Consider the following 12,422-nt stretch of genomic DNA (forward strand, 5'->3'; position numbering starts at 1 on the left):
GTCACTCCACTGTGGAGGGCGGTTGGAAGCTCTAGAAAGATCTGGAAGAGGTGAGGGTGCTGCTGGAAAAGACCGCTAGAAAAAGCCAGCTGAAAAATCCCAAGATGGAGACAGAAATCCAGAACACGGTGCAGCAGAAAGCACAGAAAAAAGCAGAACTTGACAGTGAAAAGCTGCTGCTGTGGTTTCTCCCATTAGAACAGGATATAAGGTGAAAATTGGTAATTACAGATGGGGTCAGTCAGATAAGGCAATGTAGATTTTCACAAACTTAAGTTCATCAGCTGCTCACTGAGAATGTGCAAGTGCATTTCACAGAGAGGTTATTTGATCTTTTGGTAAAGAATATAAATAAGAAGAGTTACTCCGTGATTGTGAACAATCTCTTGAAACCCATCTCTGTGGCAGGCAGTTCAAAAAGAAGTCAAACAGATACAGTTCTCATCTTATATAGAAAGGACGCAGAAAACACGCAGTGAGACTACCTGACTCGGGTTGAAAAGGAATGAGAAGAGAAAGAAAATCCTTCCTACAACACTGAAACAGATCCTAGTGAGGGATTGATGAATGTTCTCAAAATATATGAAGATGGAGATGATGATATGAAGCGAACCATTAATAAAGCCTGGGTGGAATCATTGGAGCAGCAAGCCAAAGGAGACACAGAATTTTTTGAGATTTTAAGTCCTTTTGGGAACTGTGATGTGGAAAAATTGATGTTTCCAATAAGGAAATGTTGGTGAGCTGGGCAGAAAAATTTGACGGGTAACTACTTACACTGCCTTCTAAGTAAAGGCAATGAATTCTCCCATTTCCTACTGGAGGATTTATTTAAATAAAATATGCTTATTAAACACTTCCTCCAAAGATGGTTTCCTTGGTAATCTGGGGATTTTGTTCAAGAAAGGATAAAATACATTCTTGTGTGAAATGTGAAAAGGGAGAATGCCACATCATGTGTATTTTTGTTCAGCTAAGAGGTAGAAAACAAAAGTTATCAGTTCCTGACATCAGTTCCGACCAATGTAATAAGTAAAAATAAAACCTGAATTTTTGCATAAAAACATATTGCTATTTAAACAATAAAAATTGTATTGTGGGGTTTTAGCATATGGAGATATGGTCTGAATGACAATCATGGATGTGGGGAAGAGGATGAGAAATGAACCCATATAGTTGCAAGGTTTCAAAGTCGTACAATATTACCTCTTACAGGGCTGTGAAAAGCTACTCCTTAGAGTAAGCACTTAAAAAATGCCAAGAGGTAGAGGTAAAAAGTCAACAGATAAAGTGGACTTCTAAAAACTATTCAGTTAATCCAAAAGCAGATGGGAACGGAGGATCGAAAACCAGTGGGGACAAACAAATAGTAAAATGGCGCACTTGGATCCGGTCCCCTAAGTCACTACGTTAAACATACAGGGTCTCAACCTGTGTTGTCTAAGATGATAGCCACTAGCCACGTGTGATAAACTTAATTAACATTAAATTACAAATTTAGTTCCTCAGTGGCACTCAAGAGCTCAGTAGTCACATTAGACCCCTATATTGAACAGCACAAATATTTACAATTTATTTCCATCATTGCAGAATTTCTGTTGAACAGTGTTGATCTGATCAATCCAGTTAAAATGTGCAGATTGTCAGACCTGACCAAAAATCAAACCAACCACCCAACCAACCTTCAACTATATGCTGTCCACAACTAATCCACTTTATTTTTAATAATGTTTTTTATTATGTCACCATACAGAACATCCCTAGTTTTTGATGTAAAGTTCCGTGATTCATTACTTGCGTATAACACCCAGTGCTCCATGCAATACGTGCCCTCCTTAATACTCATCACCGGCCTATCCCATTCCCCCACCCCCCTCCCCTCTGAGCCCTCAGTTTGTTTCCCAGAGTCCTTAGTCTGTCATGGTTCATTCCCCCTTCTGTTTACCCCCCCCTTCCTTCTTCCCTTTCTTCTCCTGCCGATCTTCCTACTTCTTATGTTCCATAAATGAGTGAAACCATATGATAATTGTCTTTCTCTGCTTGACTTATTTCGCTTAGCTCTGCTTGACTTATTTCGCGTCCACTTTAAATACATAAAGACACAGGCTAAAAGTAAATGAAAAAGATGCCATGCAAATGTTAAGTATAAAAGCCTATGGTGACTAGATTAATATCAGATAAAATAAACTTGAATGTAAAGGGTATTACCAGAGATAAAGACATTTCATAAAAATAAAAGGGTTACTACATTGGGAAGATGTAATAATCATAAATGCTTGAACTTAATAACAGAGCTTCAAAGTCTATGAAACAAAAATTGACATAAGTGGACAATTCCATAATCATGGTTTGTGATTTTTTAAGATTTTTTTAAATTTATTCATTTGAGAGAGAGAGAGAGAGAGAGAGCACAAGAGGGGGGAGGGGCAAGGGACAAGCAGACCCTCTGCTGAGCAGGGAGCCTGAGGCAGGGCTCCATCCCAGGACCCTGAGATCATGACTTGAGCTGAAGTCAGAGGCTTAACCAACTGAGCCACCCAGGTACCTTATGGTTGGTGATTTTAACACTCTTCTCTCACCAGTCAATAGAATAACTAGAATAAACATCAGTAAAGACAGAAGATCTTAAAAACACTGTCAAGTACCTTGACCTAATTAACACTTATAGAGTCTATACCACACCCAACAACTGCAGAATACATATTCAAGTGCATATGGTATGTTCACGAAGATAGATCATATGCCGGACCGTAAAATACGTCTCAAATTTAGAAAGATTGAAACACATTGAATATAGTTCTCTGAGCACAGTGAAAATATTAGAAATAAATGATTTGTCTTAAAAAACCAGAAATTTGGAAATTAAGCAACACACTTCTAAATAATTCATGGGTCGAATACAGAAAATATTTTGAGCAAAATTATATGAAAGTACAACATACTGAAATTTTTAGGATGCAGCTAGCACAGGGAAAACAGGGAAATAAAGCTTTAAAATGGTAACGTTAAAAAGAAGAAACATTTAAAATCAGTGACTTAAGTGTCCACCATAAGAAGCTAGGGAAAAGAAGCAAAGGAAACACAAAACAAGTAGAAAAGTGAAAATAAGAGTAGGAACCCCGAGTAGAATTTATCCCAGAAATGCAAAGTTGGCTAAAATTAGAAAAGCAATGAATGATATTCAATACATTAATAAAGGAGACTATAAGATCATTGCAAAAGATGCAGAGAAAGCATTTGGCAACATTCACTCATTTATGATTTTAAAAATAACTCTCAGAAAACTAGAAATTAAAGGAAACTTAACCTGATAAAGAGTATCTATGAAAAACCCACAGTTAATATATTTAACAGTGAAAAACTGGAGGTTTTCCCTTAAGATCATGAACAAGACAAAGATTGCTTCCACCTCGTCTATTCACCATTATACTGAAGTCCTAAACGTTGCAGTAAGAAAAATAAATAGATGTCAGGAAAAAGCAAAACTCTATTTCTAATGGCATGATTATACAGAAAATCCTAAAGCAATTAATTAACTACAAGTGAATTTACTAAGGTTGCAAGAACCAAATTAGTTCATCAGTCTGCCTTCCACTCAGGTCATAATCTCAGGGTCCTGGGATAGAGCCCCACATCTGGCTCCCTGCTCCTTGGGGAGTCTGCTTCTCCCACTCCCTCTGCCCCTCCCCGCTGCTTTTTCTCTCAAATAAATAATCTTCTAAATATTAAAAAAATTTTAATCACAATGACTGATACTGCCAAATGTTTACAAGGTTATGGAACTATTGTCCATTGTTGGTTGGTACAACTAGCTATACTCTGGAAAAATGTTGAGCATTTCATATAAAACTAAATACCATCTCCCCTATGACCCAGCAGTTCCACTGCTAGGTATTTACTGGAGATATGAAAACAAATCCACAAAAATTTGTACAAGAATATTCCTAACAGTTTTATGATAGCCAAAAAATTCTAACAGCCCTGGTTCCTATCAATAGGAGAATGAATATTCAAACAATTAAAATTAGCAATAAAAAGGAATAAATGACCAAAGCATAGATCATGGATAGATCTCAAAAAACGCTTTACACAAAAGTATAGAATGGCAGAATTCCATTTATATGAAGATCTAGAACAAGCAAAACTTCTTCTATAAAGGCAAAACCAGTTGCTGGTAGGGAAAAAATCAGAACAGTGATTTCCTCTGAAGGAATGTGGGTGGGGGTTTGCTGACAAAGAAGATATGAGGAACACTAACCTGTTGGTGATATTTGGGTGATAGGTTGGATAGGTAGGGGTTTAATTTGCACAGGTGTATGCATTTGTCAGAACGCGTCTAATGGCACACTTAAGATTTGTGCATTTTGCTGTAAGTTTTACTCCAAAAGAAAAAAAATATCTGGACTCCAGAGCTCTGTTTCTTTATGCTGTCTACAACCTACTTTGAAAGGCACCCAAATAAGATGGGAAAGAGGAATGGATAAGTATGTAATAGAGCAAGAAGAGTAAAATGTTCATTGTAGAATCTAGGTGGTGAGTATATAGAATATTTAGAATTCTTTCAACTTTACATTTGAAAATTTTCATAAAATGGGAGAGGGGAGTAATTGCTGGACTTACCCTGGTTGTATACATGTGTCTACAAATGCACTACCTCCTAAAGCTCTTGCCCCCAGTAAGTTCGATAAAACAGGGGCATTCAGTAGTAGGTAACGGAGCTGCGGGGAGGGCACATGTACTGGCATTCAGAGCTCTGTGTTTCTTTATGCTCTGCTCCTGGCGAGTGTGAGCGGGTGGTGGGTGGGCTCTGAGCCTGCGACTACTCTGTCGGAAGGCTGGGAACTTCTACTTAGTTTGAAGGTGCCTACGCGTCCATTCCTCTATGTATCCATATTCACTCCTACATGCCAGAGGCTGGTGATTCCGGAGGGGCCCTGTGCGGCTGGGTACACAGGTGGGCGCCTGTGTCTGGAGGAGACGGAGCGCCCTCTTCTGGCCCAGGAGGGACCCACCCAAGCCCGCTAAGTATCCAACCTGCCTCTACAGCACCCACTTCCCCGGGATCTGAGCGCCCGAGGTGGGAGCGCTGCAGCCCCCAGGTGGGCCAGCCGAGAGACTGCTTCTGCAGGCGGAGAATAGCGCTGGGAGCGGCGCCGCGTGGCCGGCAGGCTGGAAACCGGATGGAGTCGCTGCCGCTGGCAGCCAAGAGGCTCCACCTGTTGCGGCTTCGGAGCGCTCAAGCCAGGCAGGGCAGAGCCCTGGGAGCTCCGCTCCCAGCGCCGTTGTGCAGAGCGGGGCCGCGGCGAGGAGGGAACCTGGGGACAGTCCTGACAGAGCGGCGCGGAGGGGTCTCTCCCGGAGGTGAGAGCCCGAGCTCAGAGGCTGCGCAAGCGCCCCCTGAAAGGCGAGGTCTTGGGGAGGGAGTCCCTGGCCATTTGCTGGGGAGCCTGGCCTCTGTTCTGCACCGGGTGGGGGGAAAGCACCCTGCGTTGTGTCCTGGCAGCACAAAAATCCCTGGAGCACACTGAGGCGGCCAAGCCCCAATGGAGGAGATGGAACTCTCCAGCCCCCTGTCCTCGGCCACCTCTCCGGGAACTGGGACTGGCTAGGGACGCGCGCGTCGCACCGGCACAGCCGGCGCGTGGGATCGGAAGACGCCCCCGCTCTGGACACAGAGGCCAAGGGCGCTCTGGTAGGGGCAAGGCGAGGGAGGCTGCCCGGGAGAGATGCCCCTAACTTCCCTCGTCCCCCCATTCCAATCTCCCTTTCTGGTCTCCTCCTCCAGCCGATCCGTCCGCCGGATGCAGCGCAGCGTGGGGGCCGGGAGCGAGGTAGGAACCCATGGACCCGGCTCCGCGCAGTCCCTCGGGGTGCGCCTGCCCGGGACCCGCTCCAGCCTCTACACCCCGGCAGCCGGGTGGGTAACCCCAGAGGCCTGAGGCTCCGCGCGACTGGCACGCAGCACCGCGGATCCATCTGGGGAGGCACCACCAGCGCCAGCACACCGACACCCCGCGTCCTAGCCGTCGGCGCTTGAGAAGCGCTGGTCAAAGAGACCGAGCCCGCCGGCTCCTCTAACCCGCCAGCTTCCGAGGCCGGAAGATCTTTGCTTCGGGGGAAATTCAAGTCCGCCCCTATTTGCGCTGAGGACGCGCCACGCCCCCTCCCCAATCTGAGCAGAGCAGGGAGGGCATCGGGGTGGAAACAGCGCTCGCATGCTGGTGCCAAGAAGCAGCGGACTCTTCTCCCGGTCCCTCGGACCTTGAGCATTTAGGAGAACTCCAAGGCGGGTGGGGACGGCGGCGACAAAGCGGATCTGAAACCACGAGTCGAGGCGGACCTGGGGAGCTGGCGCCGCGGGAGCGGTCGAGGCGGCGGCCTGGGGAGCCGCGCGGCCTGGGGGAGCGTCCAGCGGTCATGGACGAGCCCGCCGTCGGACGTCCGGGGGCGGGTTGAGCCGCGACCCCCGGGGGAGGGGGCCTGGGCCAGAGTCGGCCGGTGGCCACGGCCCTCCAGCGTGCGGTTGCCCCCGGGGGCGCGGCCATGGCCGGCCGGGGTTGCGGCTGCAGCTGCGGCCCGGGCTACCTGAACGAGGACAACGCGCGCTTCCTGCTGCTCGCCGCGCTCATCGTGCTCTACCTGCTGGGCGGCGCCGCCGTCTTCTCGGCGCTGGAGCTGGCGCACGAGCGCCAGGCCAAGCAGCGCTGGGAGGAGCGCCTGGCCAACTTCAGCCGCCGCCACAATCTGAGCCGCGACGAGCTGCGCGGCTTCCTTCGCCACTACGAGGAGGCCACCGAGGCCGGCATCCGCGTGGACAGCGCCCGCCCGCGCTGGGACTTCACCGGCGCCTTCTATTTCGTGGGCACCGTCGTGTCCACCATAGGTAAGTGGGCGTCGCTGGGGGGCGAAGGGGGCGGCCGGCCCCGCCGGCATCTTGCTGGCGGGCCGCTTCTCAGTCTTGCGTCCCTCCACCTCCGCGCTCAGCCCGGCTGCACAGATGTGAACTGTTGCCTCGTCAACAGGTGGTACTGCCTCCCTGCTTTTCTAAGCGTGGTCCACGGAGCAGCTGCATCCGCATCACCTGGGAGCTCGTTCTAAATGCCGTCTCGGCCTCTCCCTGGACCCCCTGAGTCAGGGCCTGCTTGTTAGCACAGCGCTCGGGGGATCTGAACGAGCCTTAAATTGCTCTGGAGGATTTTCAGTCTAGGTCAGGAGATAGAGCTTGAGTTCATGAAACTTCAGGGAGAAAGCTTACAAACCAACAAAGATGTATTGACCCAATACCACGCATGAGGCAATGGTTAGAGGGCGAGGCGCGAATTCAAAGACCCGTCCATGACTTCAAACTTACAGAGAGAAAAATCAGATTGAATATCAAATTGGAAGTAGGGAGGCAAAAGTGCTAATGAGGGTGGAAACGGTTTCCTACCAGGAAGAAAGGGGGTTGACCTTTGGGTTGAACCAGTTAGTGTTAGGTATGGTTTGGGGACTAACGTGTTTTACACTCTATAGAGGAGAATTTCATTTGGGGGTGCCCCATGAGCTACCTGATCTAGATGGAGTAGTGGAGGGAAGGCTACGAAGGTCTCCGGGCTCAGGGCATGAAGGGGGACATATACTGCCAAACTAAGGAGCTGGAACTTACCTAGAGGCAACTGGGAGCCATGGAGAGTTTTTGACCAGGAGTGTGGACAGCACAGCTATGGTCGGTTATACCTTTATTTGGAAAACATTGGGAGTGTTTTTACTACACCTCTAAAGACTGTTCCTCTCCGAAGCATAATCAAGTGAGAAGGGGGTTGGGGAAGACACTGTAGAAATTCTGAGGGAAGGAGAGAGCTGAAGCGGAGGAGGGGCTTTGAAAGACAACCCAGAAGGGGAGTAGCTGCCAGCTGCCGGAGCCCAGGAACTGCAGCAGGGCCCTCAGGGCACAGCAGGTGCTCTCAGCCCCGGCCCCTGTGCTTGGGAGGAGAGCTTGTCAGTGAGGCAGGGTGACAAGGCAAACTTGCTTGAAGCTCCCACGCATGGCTGTCTTAGGTTGACATTCTGCCAGGAGAATGATTAGTCCAGAAAGATTTCCCAAGGTTAGTCTAGAAGCCCAGGGCTTCAGCTGGTGAGTAGGAGGCAGGGCAGGGAGGACTGGCACGGTTAGGGACACACGGGCTCTCTCAGAAGCACTTGGTGCTACACTGTCCAGCTCACCACCCCCTTCCCATCCCATAGCGGTCCCTGCTCATCAGTGGGCCGTTATGACACCACAACTATGAGGCAGCAAAAAAGCTCTCTTAGCATTCCCTATGATGATTAGAACAGGAGGCCCTGAGGGGGATAGAGGGGGAGCAATGCCCATCACGGTTCTTTCTCCCAGCCTGCCATCTCTGTGGGCTCTCTTAGCAGAATTCCCTAAATCCCCCACTGTATCAACTCTTTTGTGAAGACAGTTCTAGAATTTCTGTGTAGGGAGGACTTGGGGTGAACAGCCTGATTGAGAAGTGTTGCTGTGGAGCTGACCTTGACTCTGTGTCTGCATCGCGAGTACAATGTTTTTATTCAGACTGATTATTCATTTGGGGGTGGTCTTGGTGGGAGATCTGGGGAGCTAAATCCTCTTCCCCACCACAAGCTACCCCTTGGTCCTCCCCGTGGACATGGAGGTAGGAAGCAGCCGCTTGTATGTATTGACTGGTGGACGCTGGTGCCTTAGGAACGGAGAATGTCTTGGATGGGTGGGCAGGTAGGAACAGGGGCTTTTGAGGCACAAATGCAATAATGTCGCCTGTCAGAAGGGAAGGAATCCTGGACTGAGAATCTGGAGTTGGAGCTATTGGCCCTGTCTCCATAGCTTGGGCAAGTTTCTTAACCATTCTGAGCCCCATCCTTCTCACCTGAGATGTCTACAAAGCAGACACCTTGGCATTGGCACGTGTTCACTGTTCAGTAAATATTCTGTCTCCTGCCCACTCCCTCCCCCTAAGCCTGCTCCTCTTGCAGGGTTCTGGAGGGATAATGAGCTCATGGAAGTGAATGTTCTTTACAAAGTACAAAGCACAGGCTTATTTTTACTTTCTCAATGCTAACATTTCCTTTTAAATTGTTTTGTTAATTGCTGTTGTAATTACGGCACTCACTCCCCTTTATTAGGGTACATATTAGGCACATACTGTGATTATTATGTGAATATGCGATGCAGCTAATTACATTTACACTTAATTTCCATCAACACAACTCCATGAGGTAGGTATGATTATCCTCATTTTATAAACAAGGAAGCTAAAACTTCACGTTCTTTGTAAAATAACGTATGAAGAAGAAAAAAGTTAAGCCATCTGCAGTGACATCACCCCAAGTTAATCATTGTTAACCTTCTGGTGCATTTCTTTCTATTCTTTTTTTCTATGCACACACATATGTACATACGTATTTTTAAAAACTGGGATCATATTCAATAAACCTTTCATCTCGTATTTTAGCTGTAACAATTGCATGATGTTTTTCATCTAAAATAGTTCCACTATGCTTTATTCGGCAAAGACTTTGAAGTAACAGACAACATGAAAGCATATGGTGAAACAATGAAAAACATGTAAATAAAACTTCAGAACCAGGAAAAAGAAGAACAGAAATAGGGAAGGCAAATGGATCTAGGAAGTTGCTAGAGAGGAGCTTTGTCTTAGTTCAGGTTCCTTCAGAAGCAGACGCTGAGCCAAGAATTTGTGTTGATTGGCAGGTGCAAGGGATTCAGGCAAGGGAGGGAGGAAATGATACAGAAAGGGAAGTAAGTCACCATGGGGTCTGCTATTCAGCAGGAACTGTAGTGGGCAACTGATACTTACTCCCAAGTGGAAGCTTGAAACAGTGCAAAGCTCATGACCCAGAATTATCCCAAGTAATGGGGCTGGGGCATTTATACACCCACAGCTGTCAGGATTTGGTTCAGAGCTGCTTGGAGAACAGGGGAAGCACAAGGATAATTCCCAGGTACAGATTTCCCCCGCCATCTGAAAGCAGACTGTTTCTATGGAAGCTTTGTAAACTGAAACGGCGTGAAAGGATAAAGCAAGTACCATTTCCTAAAAGTAAAAATCCTCCAATTTCTTTCAGTTAGCAATTACGCGTACTAACGTAGGTCTTTCATAAAAGCAAAGTGGCATAAAGCAAACTCACAGATAATGGGGGAAAACTGTACTTCCGGCCTGATTTTTTTTTCATGGACAGCCAAGGGCAGTCCTCTGACAAAAATATAGGCACTGGCCATCTGAAGTCAGGCCAGTGTGCCCAGAAATGGTAAAGGAGGTCCTAAAGGGTGTGAGTGGGGCATCAGCAAGGACTATTCAAGCTTGAAATTTGGTTGCAAGCCCCATGGAAGAGTCAGGACCCATACTGGAATCCTTATCAGAAAAAGGAAGCATCAACCTCATCCCAGTTCCTAACCCTCAAAAAAGTTTCCCCTTGGGATTTTGTACAGGAAGCATTGCATAGGAGAGTGTGTGATGTTCAAACGACATTTTCCTGAAAATGCAATTGGAGAATTTCATGCACCTGTTGTCTGAGATCTTTGATTTAAAAGTCAGAGCAGAACTAAATTCTACCTTAAAACTAATAACACACTATCCGTGACCTAATTTGAATTTAAATAAAAATTTAAAGAATAAAATAAAAGCAGAATGAAAAACAGCCAGTTTCTCAAAAGCCTAAACAGAGAACTACCGTATGACCCAGAAATTCCACCCCTAGGGCATTTATTCAAAAGAATTGAAAGCAGATTCTCAGATACTGGGCACCCATGTTTGTTGCAGTGTTATTCATAACAGCCAAAAGGTGGAAACAACCCAAGTGTTCGTCAACAGATGGATGGATAAACACAAAGTGGTAGGTACGTACAATGGAGTACTGCTGAGCCATAAAAAGAATGGAATTTTGATGTATGCTACAGCATGGATGGACCTTGAAAGCATTATACTTAATGAAATAAGCCAGACACAGAAGGACAAATGTTATATAATTCCACTTATATGAGGTACCTAGAATAGACAAATTCCAGAGGAATGGAAGCTAGAACAGAAGTTACCAGGGATTGGGGGGAGAGGAGAAGGGTAGTTTTATGGGTATGGCCTTTTTGTTGGGGATAATACAAAGTTTTGGGTGTGCGTAGTGGTGATGGTTAAACAACAGAATGGATGTATTTAATGCCATTGAATTATACTTAGGAATGGTTACAGTGGTAAATATTATGTCTCTTTTGCCATAATTTAAGAAGAGCAAAATATGAACACACAAGTCAGGGATGCTGATTCTGAAAGAGGCTGGTGATCAGATTGAAACGAGAATCAACTTGGAACTACTCAGAGAAATAGGTTGGTAGTATATTCTATAAATAATCTTCTCTAAGTATCTTTTCCCTCAAATAGGCTTTTGTTAGGAGTCTGTTTCTGTATCGGCCCGTGTATTTATAACTCAGCGTCTCTCCAAAAAGGACTTGAGGTCATTTGCATATGATATGGTCGAGGTAGGCTTAGGCTTCAGGTTACCCCCAAATCTCAGTAGCTTAACACATCGGGGGCTTACTTCGTACTCTCACCAAACTCCCTGTGGTGTGTGTGGTGACTCCCCAGGGCAGTTGTCTCCTTTGTTGGTCCCCTGTTCAGGCTGCTTTCATGTTGTGACGACTCTTCATGAGCTCATGTTTCCAGGACTGCCCAGGAAGGGCCGAAGTGTGGAGGACCAGCTGCCATCCCCTGGAAGGGACCCGAGTCACCTCCACACACATTCCATTGACCAAACCAAGTCACATGGCCACACCCAACTTCAAGGACAACCACACTGCTCCCCTGAGTCCAGAAGTGGATAAGGTTGGATATTGGTGAACGGCTCAGAAGCCTACTACACATGCATATGTACAAGGCACTAGAAATGGATATTATGGATTTAAGACATGGAGGAGATGAGAAACCGTGACTGGGACAGTTCAGTTAAGCCACATATTGGTTTGGGGGGTTTTTAAAAATTTTTAATTATATTTTAAGTAGACTCCATGCCCTGTGATCAAGACCTGAGCGGAGATCAAGAGTCAGGCACTTAACTGACTGAGCCACCCAGGCGCCCCAGCCACATATTGTCAATACACAGAGGTTTACGTCAAAAGGACCTGCTTAATGGCCAAAAGTGAGCCCCAGATTTGGCTGAGTTTCCAGTCGTCGAAATAGAGGGGCAAGGACAACCATTAAATGGTCCCTCTTATCCAGGCTGCCTGTTTGGAAAACACCCAACTTTTTCAGACTGGAATGAAATTTTTCCTACAGATTGTTATGAATGGGAGCACGTAAGATGATGAGTAATCTTCTCCACAGCATCTAGGCCATAACTCTGAAAGAGAGCTGTGCGCTCCTGCATAGCATCGCGTCCCTCAGTGCAAGCTGCCATTC

At 46.5% G+C, this 12,422-nt stretch overlaps 1 protein-coding gene and 1 pseudogene across 1 annotated transcript in view; both read left to right on the forward strand.

Moving 5' to 3' along the window:
• Nucleotides 1-945, forward strand: LOC123799061 (calcyclin-binding protein pseudogene; annotated as a pseudogene).
• A 5,010-nt stretch (nt 946-5,955) lies between these two features.
• KCNK13 (potassium two pore domain channel subfamily K member 13) overlaps nt 5,956-12,422 on the forward strand; it is a 100,639-nt gene continuing 94,172 nt past the window's right edge. The window contains exon 1 of the mRNA XM_045807644.2: nt 5,956-6,883. Within this exon, the coding sequence (XP_045663600.1) occupies nt 6,544-6,883 (340 nt within the window). The 5' untranslated portion in view covers nt 5,956-6,543. The remainder of the gene's footprint in view (nt 6,884-12,422) is intronic.

The sequence above is a fragment of the Ursus americanus genome, chromosome 26, assembly GCF_024610735.1.
Source record: "Ursus americanus isolate L20-20 chromosome 26, mUrsAme1.1.p, whole genome shotgun sequence".
NCBI classification, from domain to species: domain Eukaryota; kingdom Metazoa; phylum Chordata; class Mammalia; order Carnivora; family Ursidae; genus Ursus; species Ursus americanus.